The 15,147-nt window shown below is 40.6% G+C and overlaps 2 protein-coding genes and 1 long non-coding RNA gene across 3 annotated transcripts in view; all 3 read left to right on the top strand.

The window, feature by feature from the left end:
• LOC145489560 (retinoschisin-like) overlaps positions 1 to 5,241 on the top strand; it is a 14,568-nt gene extending 9,327 nt beyond the window's left edge. Inside the window, exons 4-6 of the mRNA XM_081468542.1 lie at positions 2,353 to 2,610; positions 4,655 to 4,796; positions 5,231 to 5,241. Coding sequence (XP_081324668.1) covers positions 2,353 to 2,610; positions 4,655 to 4,796; positions 5,231 to 5,241 — 411 coding nt within the window. The remainder of the gene's footprint in view (positions 1 to 2,352; positions 2,611 to 4,654; positions 4,797 to 5,230) is intronic.
• LOC145491310 (uncharacterized) overlaps positions 1 to 6,570 on the top strand; it is a 131,677-nt gene extending 125,107 nt beyond the window's left edge. The window contains exon 2 of the long non-coding RNA XR_014049805.1: positions 6,199 to 6,570. This is a non-coding gene — a long non-coding RNA (uncharacterized LOC145491310). The remainder of the gene's footprint in view (positions 1 to 6,198) is intronic.
• On the top strand, positions 5,203 to 9,841 carry LOC145491314 (lactadherin-like). Its single transcript, XM_081470484.1, has 6 exons — positions 5,203 to 5,636; positions 6,049 to 6,190; positions 6,985 to 7,337; positions 7,863 to 8,004; positions 8,577 to 8,753; positions 9,472 to 9,841. Exons 1-6 carry the CDS (start codon positions 5,268 to 5,270, stop codon positions 9,663 to 9,665), a joined length of 1,377 nt encoding a protein of 458 aa, XP_081326610.1. The 5' UTR covers positions 5,203 to 5,267; the 3' UTR covers positions 9,666 to 9,841.
• Positions 9,842 to 15,147: the final 5,306 nt, after the last annotated feature.

Genomic DNA, 15,147 nt, shown 5'->3' with positions numbered 1-15,147 from the left:
GACTGGAGCCAAAAGTGTTGCCATGGTAACAACACAGAAGGTGTCATTCTGTTTCCTTTGTGATGCACATTTGTGGTGTCAAGTTTGAAGAACATTGCTTCAATATTTCTAGAGATATTCTTGATTCAGTGTTTTACTGTTCAAGTGGAACCACCTATGATGTCATCACTTTCCTCATTTGCATAATACAAAAACGTTAATATCTCTAGAACGAAAAAAGATATTCCAAAAAGGGAAACGCCATTCTTCTTTACTTTGAAAAGCCTTTCAAATAAGCGGCAATTATATTTTACTTCATAGGCACTTTAATCCTCGAATTTGATTGGCTAATCATACGCACGTGACCGGTCCAGCTTTTTCCGACACTGCTCACGGGCCGGATTTTATCTGCGCTGCCTAAATTTCGCTGCTAAAAGTTAGCGGTAATCGTCAATCTTTTGCCTTTTTTACACATCCATCGACGATTAGTCAATGCAAGTTTTCTCTGTTCACTTTAAAATGGCAAGGAAAGTCACTGTAAGTAAATTCAATTGAGTGTTTTGAAGTTGTGAGAGTTTGCTTGGTTGTTTGTAGCTTAGCGCTGTAATGGCGCGTAATCCTGTGGTTCTCTCGCGGTAAAATTTGAGTCAATTTCAGTCGAATTTACCTCTCTGATCGTTGCTGTATTCAGAAGAATTTCTGTGGAATACACTTAACGAATTTCCTCGCTTTCTGCTATTCAATTTACGGTAGAAAAGTCTGATTTCAAGTGATTTTAAAAGCAACGACTCACAGAAATTGTTTTTGCAGTAATCAAACTCCGCACGAAATTTCACACCGCAAAAACAATTTTGGAGAACTTAACTGGTGAAATAAATGCAACTAACATAAAGTAGTTCGAAAAAACTCTGTTCTTCAATTAATCTTTGTTTGTCTATTATCTGAGTTACTCGCTCTTTGCCGAGATATTTTACAAATAGTTAGTAGACGGCGCGCAAGCCGATTCAATGACAAGAGTTGAGTAAATAAAACCCATTTGTAATCTGTAAAACCAATGTGGCTGCTTCTAGGTAACTTCACCAGAAGAGTTTCAAACCCAAAACGACGTTTATTCACAGGTAGCGAGTACTGCTCGGCGTACAATTTGCTTCGTTAACACTGAATTACACGGATGTACGATTTACCCGAGATAACAATCTGGATGACAAAAATGAAAAGAAATAAACTTATATACTAACACATCGCCAAGAAAAAGACTAACAACAATTCGCAAAAGATACAAAAAACTGTTTCTCACCGTTGAGGTCTTCGGTAACACATGATACGATCCGATGGAAAACGATTTTGTTTACATCTAAGCACCACGCGATGCGAAAACACAAAATGGCGGAAAGCACGACTAGTGAGCGGTTACCTAGCACTTGAAGAATGTCCGCTGATACACAATCTGGCTGAACTGCAGCCACAACCAATTTACTGTAGGAAAAAAATAAACATGTTATTTGCCGGCTTAGGGTCGGTCCGTATAGTGAAAAACTGTGACCTTGGGCTTGAAAATGCTGCCCGAGGCCGCTCAAGACCTCGATCACGGTTTTTCACTATACGGACCTTCCAGCCGGTAAATAACATATATACATTTTTACGTGTTGTACCGTATTTTGACGAGCCCGTAGGGCGAGTCGAAATACAAACAACGAGTAAAAATATAAAGCGATACTACACACTAAAACATCTAATGAGAGATTTATAATCTAACTGTAGTAGTCAATAAATTTATCAATAAAAGAGGGAGACAGTTTTGCGTGCGCGCGCCGACCTGTATACGGCAAACAGGTTTTCTACCATAAAAATAACTGTACAATGTCGCTGTATATTTGTACTGTTATTTGGACGGTATTCGCTGCAGTTGGACAATAAATATTTATACTTGTATACTCTTTGAAGATACATCAGGCGGGTTAGCTCAACATACCGTTAGTTATTTTTACACTACCCAAATTTGGTTTAATATTTTGACGCCATTGTCTCCAGTAATAGTGTGTCAGTAGTTACTGGTCACATCTCGTAGTCTTGAAGTCTGCAATTTTGAGACTTTCAAGTTAACCTCCAGCCTAGTTATGTTTAAATATTGGACAGGACAGGTGAAGGAAGAATTTACAGTTTACACTTTAGTTTAAGGGAGAGAAAAAACACAAAACATTCACAAAAAAAACCCACATTAAGAAAGAAAAACAGGGTTAGGGATGCTTAGAGGTACATTCGTATGGAGCTCTTGAAAGTAAAGAGCTTCAGCACAACGTAGCTCAATTCCCTAAATAAGGAGTCACGGGCAATCAAACAATACATTTATGAGTCGACGTATTGTACTTGCAGTTTAGTGTAACTCATGGAGCTACCAATGCTAGGCTTAATCACAGGACAGGGAACGGCAAAACAGGCGCATGGTCAACTTTGTTCCTGGAACAAGGACAATGGATTCAGGTGGATCTTGGTGACATCACAAAGGTGACCAAGATCGCAACTCAGGGCCGAGCAGAATTATATGAGTGGGTGACTGAATACAAGGTTTCTTATAGCTATGATGGCGGTTATTTTGCGTTTTACAAGAGCGGCCAATATGGCTCTGACAGGGTAAGTTACACCAAAACACTAAAGTTAAAGTCATACAGTAATTCAATTTTTCGTTTGTTTGTTTGTTTTCGCTTTATCCTTTGGAGATTGAACTTCCACGTTAACTAAAGGAAAACAAAGTCTACGCTGGGCGAAGTTGTACATAAAGACCGCATTTTATTCCGACTAGCGACTAGAAGTATTTTTTCTCCCCCAGTGGATAGGATGCTAGTCCTTCGGAGGGTTATCCCACCCCACTCAAGCACTAAATTCACCGGTACCCATTCATACACCTGGGGGAAGAGAGATACTAGAGAGCTAAGCTCGCGCGTTTTTGAGACGCGGACGGCAACCGGAAGAGAAGATTTCGCATAATAGGACCGTATTGTCTCCCAGATTTTTTATACTACTCATCTCTAATGAAGAAAATATACTTAGCAATGTGAATACGTTTGTGTGAGGACAAGTTAAAAGTGAAAGTAGCTCACTTGCAATTTTTTTTGTATTCTGAGCAATTTCTAGTTTTCTAGATATCGGAGGAGCTTTTAGTACTGTAGTTGGCCATATATGCTTCCATATTTTACAATGTTTCAGTAGACAACTTGTGAATTTCGTTAAATTTTTAAAACTTTTTATAATTCTTTTTTGAAATTTTTTTTTAAATTTTGTTAAAAAAATTTAAAAAGATTTTTAAAAAGTTTTGATATTGATGCGTAGTATTTACTCATACGTATTGTGAACAAATTTATTTAGCGACGCTGGTTACACGACAAAATGCACCAAAATGCTTAGAAATGTTACTTTTGTTGCACAAATTGCATATTTTTGCATCAGAACAAATAAAAGAAGAGAGAAACAAAAAAGTTTTGGCTTTGTTTAGCAACTTTTGAGCAACTTTCGTTACAAAAAGTAACTTTTGACTTTTTTTGGAGCAGTTTTTGAGCAACTTTTTGAGAAATTTCGGGCAACTTGTGGCAAGCCCTAGGCGTACCGAACAGATCTAGACAATCGCGAAAATATCAATTCATTTTTGAGTAGGCGTCGTCCTCGGCGTCGTCGTTCTCGGCGTGCTTAAGCTCCCTAAAGGTCAGGTAATACGGGCAACAGTTTTCTTCAACTTGTCTCGCAACATTGTTGCATTGCAAGTTGAAACACATTGTTGCACGTATTACCACGTTCGTGGCCAACTTATCTCGCAACAAAATACAGTGCTTCAAGTCTGCGGAATTCTTCACGTATAATCGGTCAATCGTGTTTTTTAAATAAAGATGGAGCCTTCTTTCAAATAATTTAGCGTTTCCACGAACTTCCACTTCGATTTCTGGCCGTCATTTTCTTCTTAATTTTCCGTGCCAGCGAAGTTCTCTCAGTATGAAGCTCGCTTTCGTTTCAGATTGCTAGGCGAAAAGTTGTGTTTTTGGGACAGTTCTTCCACGCCGTTTGTCTTTTTTGCTGCTTGTGTGAAGGGACAAACGAGGTGTCCCAAAGACTATGATAGCCCTTGAGGTCTTTGCATAGGGCAAATTTATGACAATCCGAGAGTTACTGGTCTACTTCGAATTCACGCCCGCCTTCACCGTCCGCTATGTTTGTTTTGTTTGCCGCGTTGCCACTCTCCGCGACAGCCAATCACAAGCGTTGAATTCAAATTTGTTGCAAGACAAGTTGTAGCTTCAGTGATAATACGAGCAGCAAAACTAAAATTAGTTGCAGAAAGTAGAACTCGAGTCTACTTTGCGCAACATGTTGCCTCAACTTGCAACACTGTAATTTGCTGCGAGACAAGTTGGTCACAAACGTGGTAATACGCGCAACAATGTGTTTCAACTTGCAATGCAACAATGTTGCGAGACAAGGTGAAGAAAAATGTTGCCCGTATTACCGGACCTTAATGAGGGTAACTCCACAAACGTTGTTATATCTGATATTTTTTAGCTACACTCTCAATATCGCATTGTCCAGTTCGATCTCCTTGAAACCGGCCACTCATCGTGGTCGTCCGCTTTTGCTAAACACTTTGTTGACACTTGCCATTACGTACACGTGTCTGTTGTTATCACTTTAGGTCTTTCAAGGCAATAGTGACCGAAAGAGCGTTGATATCAACATACTGGATCCACCAATCTATGCCCGCTACATCCGAGTTCAACCGGTATCGTATCATGGGTGGATGTCACTAAGAATGGAGTTGTATGGGTGTCGTTCAGGTAGGATTATGTACAAATATACGCACGTATGACATAATCATAATATCTTTCCTAATACTAGAGAGCTAAAATAATGACCACGGCGACGCCAAGACTGAGGCCTCGTAAAAATAGATATATATTTAACCTTTGAATTTTTTTATTATCTAGATCTAGCTGTTCAGTCGCCAATTGAACTTAAAACCCGCCCAAACTTAATATGTAACTGCAGTCATCATTTCCAAAAGAAAGTGCAAAAAATTCGTCGTCGGGGCTCACGTTCACCAAAATACACAAAACTTTGACATTTCACGTCATATACACAAAGATTTATACCGCACGTGAGACATCTAAGCAGTCGAAGGAAGAATCATTCCACCATAACAATTGTACAGTAAGTTGGCAATAGCTAGTCAGCAGTTTGTATAACTGATATACTATATGCATGTACATAGGTCACTTCTAAAATAAAACAAACTACAAATAAAATTCATGATTTCTCCTTCAGGTTTTCCCACCCCACAACCCCCTGCTTGTCAGGAAGGATTAGGTCTGGAAAATTATGCCATTCCGGACTCCTCAATAACTGCTTCAAGCTATGTAGCTCCGGGTACAACTTTATATATACCGGGCAATGGAAGACTTAATTTCAGGCTTAAAGCAGGACACTATGGAGCTTGGGCAGCTGGTAATCTACGAGACAACAATTGGTTTCAGGTGAATTTTGGGCGTTTCGTTAAAGTGATGATAGTTTCCACTCAAGGAAGAGACGATACTTACGAATGGGTGACAAAGTATCGTTTGACGTACAGTTATGACGGGAAATTTTTCCGTGACTACCTGGAAGACGGTTCTGTCAAGGTAATTTTTCCTCAATCTTAAACCCTTTTGTGTGTGTGTGTGTTTTTGAAGAGTACCGAAGGTAATTCCTCAAATTATTTTTACTCATGGTCTTCAAAATCGCGGGAAGATCAAGAAATAACCAATCATGTCACGAGTTATAATCACGTAAAGAGCCCAAACCGATCTATACGCATATTTATACTCCATTAAAACACCCACGCAACACCAATGGTGTCTAACCCCCAAAGAACTAAGTACGATGTCTGAAAATATCTTGAGAATGATTACAAAGGGGATACGACCCACGTTAACTATCTTACCCTACATACACTCTTGGTTTTAGTTTGTCTCCACACGTTCTATTGCGTCGTCTTAGTTAATTATGCCATGTCGGTAATCAAGAAACCCGCACTCTTTTGTTCTATTTGAGGAATTTGAAGGGAATAAGGATCGATTCTCAATTGTGAGTCACAAGCTAAAGAATCCTATTATTGCACGCTACATCCGAATCAATCCATTGGAATACCATGTCTGGATTTCATTGAGGGCTGATGTCTATGGTTGTAGATCAGGTACGGAGCTGTCAACGTCAAAGTAGTAGTAGAGGCAGCTGCAGCGGCCGTGGCAGTAGCAGTGGCAGCAACATGAGCGGTAGCGGTAGTGATCGTGGTTGTGGTAGTGCTCGTCGTAGAGATCGTGCTAGCGGTCGCGGTAGTGGAAGTGGTAATGGTAGTGGTAGTGGTAGCGTTAGCGGTAGTGTTAGTGGTAGTAGTCGAGGTAGTGGTAGTGGTAGTGGAAGTGGCAGTGGTAGTGGAAGTGGTAGTGGCAGTGGTAGTGGAAGTGGTAGTGGCAGTGGTAGTGGAAGTGGTGATTGTAGTGCTAGTGGCAGTGGCATTGACAGCGGTACGTAGTTTTAGTGGTTTGGATAGTGGTTGTAGTAGGAATTTTCATACAGTAATTGCAATGGTAGTTGTAATTGGTGTGGTTGCGGTTGTGTTAGTGGCAGTGGCAGTGGCAGTGGCAATGGCAGTGGCAGTGCATTGGCATGGCAGTAGCAGTAGTAGTGATAGTGGTATTCACTGTGGATGTGGTAGAGGTAGTGACAGTAGTAGTGGTAGAGGTAGTGGCAGTGGTAGTGGTAGAGGTAATAGTAGTGGTAGTGGTAAAGGTAGTAGTAGTGGTAGTGGTAGTGATAGTGGTAACAGTAGTGGTAGTGTTAGTTGTAGTTGTAATGGCAGTCGTAGCACTCTTTGGTTACTTGTTTACTTGTCCGTTAACACTCTACGTGCCTGTGTTTTTATGGGTCGACTTTCATTTTTGTTGTTAAAGGCAACAACAGCCTTGTTTCCCCGTCTTGTTTTCTTAGGTTTCCAAATACCCCAAGAGGTCAGATGTAGGGATCCACTAGGAATGCAAGATAAGTTAATTCCAGATTCTGCTGTAACAGCCTCCTCTACACTGGCCCATGCGACTTTATTGTACGCTCCTGGTAATGCTAGACTGCACTATAAGGGAGGAGTTGGACGTTATGGAGGCTGGATACCAGCAGTGAGTGATCATAGTCAGTGGCTTCAGATCAAGTTTGGAAGAGACACGCAAGTGACTGGTATTGCCACGCAGGGTTATTACCATGGGCCTTATTATGTCAAGAGTTACACACTTCAATACGTTGATGACCGCGGTTTCCTCCAGCAATACCAGCCAGAATGGCATACCAAGGTCAATATTTTGAAAATAATCTCGTTTGAATTTACAATACTATACAATACAATAGACAACATTAATTCCGTGTCTAGCTGCCCACTGTCCCGGCAGGAGGTAACCGACAGTTAACTTATCTAAAAGCGAATAAATACGATTGGTCAAGACTTTCGGTAGTCTCGTCTGCAACCTTTGGGGGAGCGTATAGTGGCATCCCAAAAAATAGCTGCGGAGGAGACTAGAATTTCGGTGAACGGAATCTACAGCCTTAACTAGTATGCAGTAATCACAATCAATTAATATTTGATCTAAGAGAGGTAAAAAGCCATTGAAGAACTTCGACTTCTCAAAATAAAGAAACGACAAATAGTGAGTTTCCTTTAACTTGCAAGAAATTGCACGAGCTACGATTGATCATTTCATTCTCAATTTCGTTCAGAATAGCTGATCGAGATGTTCGTTAAATAATGAGGACAATCTAGGTCTCTTAAAATGGTACAGAGAAAAAAATCTACATTTTACAAAACAGTTATTCTTTTTAAGACTTTTAAAGCCAGCAACGATAAAGACAGTGTTGTCAAATATGACCTGATTCCACCAGTCATCACAAGGACCATAAGAATCATTCCTGAGGACTGGTACATTCTCATCGCTTTGCGAGTAGAGCTGTACGGATGTAAAGCAAGTAAGAATCTTCATTACTTTCTTTAATTGGTAATATAGCCCACCTTTACTGTACAAACTCCTGAAAAAAACCACCCTATTAATAAGGTTGGCCAACTAGTTTTACCTAACGCTGCCTTTCTGTGATACTCATGTCCTCTATATTTATAGCGGAACTCTTGATTTAAAAATGTAATGGAAATACTGACAAATAGCACATACCTTGTAATATATACCTGATGTCAGCAACTCCCTCCATTTTCGTGCACACAACTAGATTAACACGCAAGGTTCTTTGAAGCTGTGTCATGTGGCATACTCCCTCCATCAAACCCCACCAGCCTCCTACCCTACCACAGTCCTACATCCTTATAAAAAGATCGGTCTACGTGCACGTTTCCAATACAGTCATTCTTTATGATTGTAAGCACTACTGCGTGACATGGCAACAGCTAATTCTCTAAGTAGGGAGCGCCTGCTGGGATTGAACTGGATGGTTATTTTGATGAATACAACTACCAAGATTCCCTGCAGGCGAGTCTCATAGAGGGAATGGGCCATTCGTTGTAATAATTTTATGTTCTTTTTTTGTAGTTAACGGTGGTTATTCAGACTGGAAGCCGTACAGTGTGTGTTCAAAGACTTGTGGAGGTGGGGTGAAGACACGAAAACGAACGTGTACCAATCCACCACCGGCAAACGGAGGGAAAAATTGCAGTGGACTTGGACCCGACAGTACTACCAGCGAATGCAACAAGCAGAAGTGCCCAGGTAAGGATATGGACAATATTGTCAGCTACATTTGGATCATCTTTTAAGCGACTTCAAATGCTGGCAACTCGAAATGCAAGCACACTAGAACATACAAATAAAAAGCCTTTCCAAGAGAATATTGTAAAGAGCTAGGCTAAAGGCTAGATTCCTGAGCTAAGCTTTGAAGTATACAAAGAAAGACTCCTCGTTCAGTGTGGCTGAGAGAGGATTGTTAGGAGCTACAGTGTTGGGTAAGCGCTAGGCTAAAAAACATACAAAGAAGATCATTTAACCAGTATGGCTGGGAGAAGATTGTGAATAGCTAGGCTCAATGTAAGACTCGTGCGCTAATCTAAAAGAAAATTATAAAATCCGGGCCTCGGCCCAGTGTTCCAGGAAGAAGGGTTGTGAAGCATTCTTCCGTATAACGTGCTGGGATTATATTGCCACAAACAAAGGACATTTTAAAACTATCCAAATTTCATTCAAATTTTTCCAACATTTATTGAAACTACCTTTTTTATAAAAGCTATTTTAATTTTTTTTTCCAATGGCCTGCTTTTTTAGTCATTTTTTATTACTATTTTTTCTTTTACCAATTTTCATTGTAATCGGCGCCATGTGCAGTAAGAAAATTTGAAGCTTTGTAAATAAAATTATTTATTACAAGTACATAGAAAGGGATCGTTACAGATAAACATATTTTTGTTATTTATACTAATATCCATTTTCGTAGTGAACGGTGGTTATTCAGATTGGGGTCCGTACGGTAAGTGCTCAAAGACTTGTGGGGGTGGAGAACAGACGCGTAAAAGAACGTGTACCAATCCACCACCATCACATGATGGAGAAGACTGCAGTGCATTGGGACCAGACAGTTCTAGCAGGGAATGCAACAATCAGGAGTGTCCAGGTAAAATGGACAAATAGCAGCCGATAAGTTCCACAAGGTGACGATCACCGACCCCGTGTCACTTATCCCACGGAAAAAAAGGCACCAAAATTACACTGAAATTAGTACAGCTTTGAACTTTTTGAAGTTTACCGCTGACCAACTACAGGCTTTTCGATTGAATCGCGGCGTCAAACCAGTTTAACTTACTATGATCAGGGCCGGGTTGCGCCGAACTGAGCTAGCTAAGGCTAACCCAGGAGTAAAAGTTAACCGAAGTATATATTTTTCTTGCATAAAATGTTATTCACTACTTATGTTTTTTGTAATATGAGATTATTCAAACTCAGAAGACCAAACAATTTAAGCAAAAACCTCACCGCCAAGTTTAATAGAAAACACACAAATTAAAATTCTCGCTTATCCTGACTCGGTTAGTCAGGCTTTAAATAACCACGCCCGAGGACTCCGCTTTTAGGCTTGGCAAAATCTATACATTATTTACCGTTATTGACCCAGCTGTGATTAACTTCGCATCAAGTAACACAGCCGAAAAGTAAAATTCCACAACACACACTAAAGCTTCCATTAGTGAAAGAAACCTACCGTGCCATATAATGTTTTTCCAGATAACGGCGGGTACGCAAGCTATTGGTGAAATAATGAACAATTATTCACTTGCAAATAACGAGCAAGTAATCCATTGAATTTACCATTCTGAGAGGTCCGATTCGGTTCTTATTATCTCGCTTCTATATAGTAAATGGTAACTACTCGGATTGGGGACCGTATGGCGAGTGTTCAAAACCTTGTGGAGGTGGGGTGAAGACGCGTAAGAGGACATGTACAAATCCGCCCCCAGCAAACGGAGGAAAAGACTGCAGTGTCCTTGGACCTGACACTTATACCATGGAATGCAACATCCAGGAATGTCCAGGTATAATGGAAAATCAGTTGAGACTGTTTTTACCTTTGTTCCAATTAATCCTAAACTACAAAATTGTCAATATATACAAAGGGATATTTACAGATCTCGGAGTAACAACTGCAAGAACCTCTTTTTTTGCACTGGTGTTACACTTGAACTGCACCCCTCTCAGGCAATCAAAATCAAGTGATTTTTCCATGTATATTATTACACACACTCTAGCATCCATTACTGAAAGACAACTACCTTGCCATCTAATGTTTTTCTAGATAACGGTGGGTACGCAAGCTATTGGTTAAAAAGTCAGCAATTATCCAATTGGAAATAATTTGCAAGTAATCCATTGAGTTTATCGTTCTGAGAGGTCCGATTTGGTTCCTCTTATCTCGCTTCTATATAATAAGTGGTAATTACTCGGATTGGAGACCGTACGGCGAATGTTTAAAATCTAGTGGGGGTGGGGTGAAGACGCGTAACAGGACATGTACCAATCCGCCCCCGGCAAACGGAGGAAACGACTGCAGTGGCCTTGGACCTGACACTTATACCATGGAATGCAACATCCAGGAATGTCCAGGTTTAATGGAAAATCAGTTGAGTCTGTTTTTAACTTTGTTTTAATTAATCCTAAACTACAAATTGTCAATATATACTTAACAATTATACCATGAGCGCGCGTTGGATATGAGATGGTAAATAGCCAACGAGGCCCGTAGGGTCGAGTTGGCCAGAACCAATCTCATCTCCAACAAGCGCGAATGGAATAATTGTTTTATTAAACTCTCAACCTTCGGTTTTGCTAAATTTTATTTAAGCTAAAGAAACGACCGGAAAGTGATGTGACTTCCGGGCGCCAAAACGACATGATCTCATGATCACATGATAAGTGCACCGCCGTGCGAACAGTTGAATGAAAAATCAAAAGCGAAGCAAATAACAGCTGAACTGAATCTACAGTAATCTAAACTTCACGGAATGTTTTGTACGGGTAAAAACCTTACTGCAGTGCTCTCAAGTGTTTAGACTGCAAAACAGTCGTATTTTTTGCGAACGAAAGGTCTGGAGCGAGTGTAAAAACGGCGTGGGAAAATGGGGAGAGACGCTAAAAACGCCTCAAACGCCCTACGGGCGTGTGAGGCTCGACCGCTTCACACGCGAAGATCGCGCCTTCCGAAAACTTCCGAAAACGACTGTTTTGCAGTCTATCAAGTGTTCAAAGTTTTAATTGTGGACATTTACACTACAGTTGTAAAAGTACTGGCAAAGCTTCTCTGATCGCCATGCCGTGAAACGGAGGTTGAACTGGTGGAAAAATATTTTCGACAAGAACTGCTTTCCCAGGCATTTGATGGGGAAATTCGTCTGGGATTGGTCTGCACTGCTGCTGGATTTCGTTTTCTTTCCCCTGCACTGAAGTGGCAGTACCAGAAGACGCATTTCCATTGAAATCACTGAGAACGAGTGACAGCTGTTGTTGTTCCATCGAAGGCCGCTCGTTGTAGGACTGCCTGGTCAGACTTGTGTCCCGTTATGGACTTGATGTGCCTCGTCTTGCAATTATGGTCAGAGAGCACTGTGACAGATGTAGCTCTCAGGCAGTGGTTTGTGAGATGTGGCTCTATACCTGCTCGCTTTGACATCTCTTTCATCGTGTTGTCGAGTTCTCAGTGGCAAAATCAGTTATTAGTGTTCTACTACTATTGTTATAACATGAATGTAAGAAGCATCAGTAATGTATTAGTATCGTAGATTAAAAAGGGTAAATGTATTGTTTTGTAGAGTATATTATGCAAATTTTAGTATTGTAAGTAGCATGTGTAATTGCAACGTATTGTTAATTAGAGTAAATAGTGTTAGTAGTTGTATTACTGTTATAATAATAATAATGATAATAATAATAACAATAATAATAATAATAATTATAATAATAATAAAAGTATTGTTATAAAAAGAAAAAAAAATCATGTCGTCGAGCGGAGTTGTACCAAGAGGTGCGCTGCAAAACCGGATTTTGCCGTCTGCGGGATTAAACTTCTTGCTTTGACCTGCTCTTCGTCTCTTAAACAGAGCATCTAACGTTAGATTGAGATGGCCCAAGTAGTTCTTGAGCGTTTTACTGGACATCTTTCAGATCCCGGGACGGAAAATATCTTCGCATCCGATTCATCCTCAGCATCTGCGAGGCTTCCCTGGTGATGTTTTGTAGCCGGCAAGGAACCAGGTTGACTTCTGTTCAGTTCGTAGCATTCAACCCCTTGTGGAGTTTTTCGTAGAGAAAGCATTGCGGGTGTCAACTGTCGCTGGTTTTCACGTCCTTGTCTTCCCAAAAGGAGGCCGAGGTAGAACCAAGCCGTCCTCTGTTACTGGGCAGGATTCAATCTTTCGGCTGGACCGAGTTCGTCGCCCCCAAATAGTTTCTTCACCTGCTCTTTTGTGAACGACGCCAGCTATTTTTCTCGTTTTCCTTAGGTCTTTCACGAAAGCGTCTAAAACTTTATTTGCCTCAGTGTAAGCGGGGTCAGGGATTATGGAAGACGGTTTTGTGGCGGCGAGCGAAGGAAACGATCAATGGCGGCTCTTATGGATTTCGTGGATGAAATCGTATAATGCGTGCCATCTTTCTTCCTCGCAGACTTGTAAAAACACTTCAAACAAACATTCAGCTCTTCTTTTGACATTTCTGGTATTGGTTTTGAAAATGTGGTGCCACCAGGACTAGCAAGCCGTTCTGTAACTTTAAGGTAAATATTGTTGATGTTACGTAACCTTCACGAATGCGTAAAATCTCGACGGTCATACTTGAAAGTTTGCAACTTTTAAGGGAAACTTAACGGATACGTACCGTTAAATAATCTCATCCCGAACTTTGCGGCTTTTTTTGTTGTTTCTGGGACGGCCTTGTCGATAATTTCTTGTATTTCTTCCGTGGATAGCTCACCAAATCTGCCTTTTTCATCCATCGACGAAACTTGGCTTCCCGCGAAAAATTTTATGCTGAGTGACATTTGCCGCATTCATTTCCATATAGGGTCAAACGCCAGCATAATGGCTGGTAACCGAGATCTAGTGAAACATTCAGAAAGTTAGATTTGCATTATCCGAGGTTGAGAATTTAATAAAAAGGGATATTCATAGATCTCGGAGTAACAACTACAAAAACGCCTTTCTTGCGGTAAAAATTATTTCACCCGTCGTTTACTTATTTGATTCACTAGTCAAATAATTAACAGGCCTAACAGTTGCTAAATTGCAATTTCCTAGCGCCTTTCACGTCAGCTACTGATGGTACTCTCTATATGTAATAGATGGTTTTCACTGTCACGCAAGGAAAAATAAATCGAAAAGTTTTACTATTCAGTGGATAAAGTCAAGAAATTTTAATGTTATAGGAGACAGGTAAAGAAGACACTTCTCCAAGATTTGGAGCTCTGTGCTCCACCAACATGGCGGCCGGAAAATAGTGCAAACATCTGGATCTTACTTTGGCTATCTAGGCGACTGATTATCTGAACTAAACCAACAAACATTTACACAAGCTTTTTTCCTAACACTTTAATCCTGAAAGGCTAAAAATTACTAGATAAGTGTATATTTTTTCACAAACGCGATCGGAACGGTATGTGGCGCAACGCCATAACTCAAAACTTCGAACGGCGCTGGTTTCCAAACCAAGCACGCTAATGAGCTGAAAAGTTGTAAACAGATATAAGTTTAGATCCCCTTACGCCTTATTAGGATAAAAATTTTCGTGGCTCTTTAGTTTTGGATTTTCCAATTTGATGACGCCACGTGGAAACGATCTATTCATAGATCATACGGCATCAACTTTATCTTTGAGGACGCTAGATCTTGCAAAGGGTATTGTCAATTATCATGCAGACTTTTTAAAATCTGCCAATTAAAACTGCATTGTTTGACGCAGTTTTTCGGCCATTTCCTGAGCAGCAAGTAAATTTTGCTTGCCTTTCATAAATAGCATATCGGGTTTTGAAAGATTGTATTTTTAAATTCGAGAAAGAAACAATGAATTTGTCGAAGATCCCATCAAACTCGTTCCCCTTGACGTAATTGTACAGAAATACAAAACTGGCTTTTCGTCACTCATCTTTTATAGTGAATGGAGGTTACACTGATTGGAAACCGTATGGCGCGTGTTCCAAGACCGGTGGGGGTGGGGTGAAGACGCGAAAACGAACGTGTACCAATCCACCACCGGCAAACGGAGGAAAAGATTGCAGTGGACTGGGACCCGACAGCAGTACCAGCAGTTGCAACAATCAGGAGTGCCCAGGTAAGGATATGGACCATATTATCGCGTACATTTGGATCATCTTATCAGCGACTTCGAATTCTGGCACCTCCGAAACTAACTAGACTAGGAAAGGCAAAGAAAAACCTTTTTCAGAGTGACTGGGAGAACATTGTGAAGAGCTAGGCTAAAAGCTAGACTCCAGAGCTAGGCTATAAAACATACACAGAAAGATCCTTCGCCCGGTGTGGCTGCGAGAGGATTGTAAGGAGCTACAGTGTAGACTAAGTTCTAGGCTAAAAAACATACAAAGGAAAATCATTTGATCAGTATGGTCGGGAGA

This window comes from Orbicella franksi, chromosome 6 (genome assembly GCF_964199315.1).
Source record: "Orbicella franksi chromosome 6, jaOrbFran1.1, whole genome shotgun sequence".
In the NCBI taxonomy this organism is placed as follows: domain Eukaryota; kingdom Metazoa; phylum Cnidaria; class Anthozoa; order Scleractinia; family Merulinidae; genus Orbicella; species Orbicella franksi.
Note: the sequence above shows the minus strand (reverse complement) of the source record. Positions and strands in the feature narration are given on the sequence as shown.

Coding starts and splice junctions, on each gene's coding strand:
- LOC145491314 (XM_081470484.1), top strand. CDS start 5,268: ATGATTTCTCCTTCAGGTTTTCCCACCCCACAACCCCCTGCTTGTCAG. Junction 8,005..8,576: donor GCTGTACGGATGTAAAGCAA/GTAAGAATCTTC, acceptor CTTTTTTTGTAG/TTAACGGTGGTTATTCAGAC. Junction 8,754..9,471: donor CAACAAGCAGAAGTGCCCAG/GTAAGGATATGG, acceptor CCATTTTCGTAG/TGAACGGTGGTTATTCAGAT.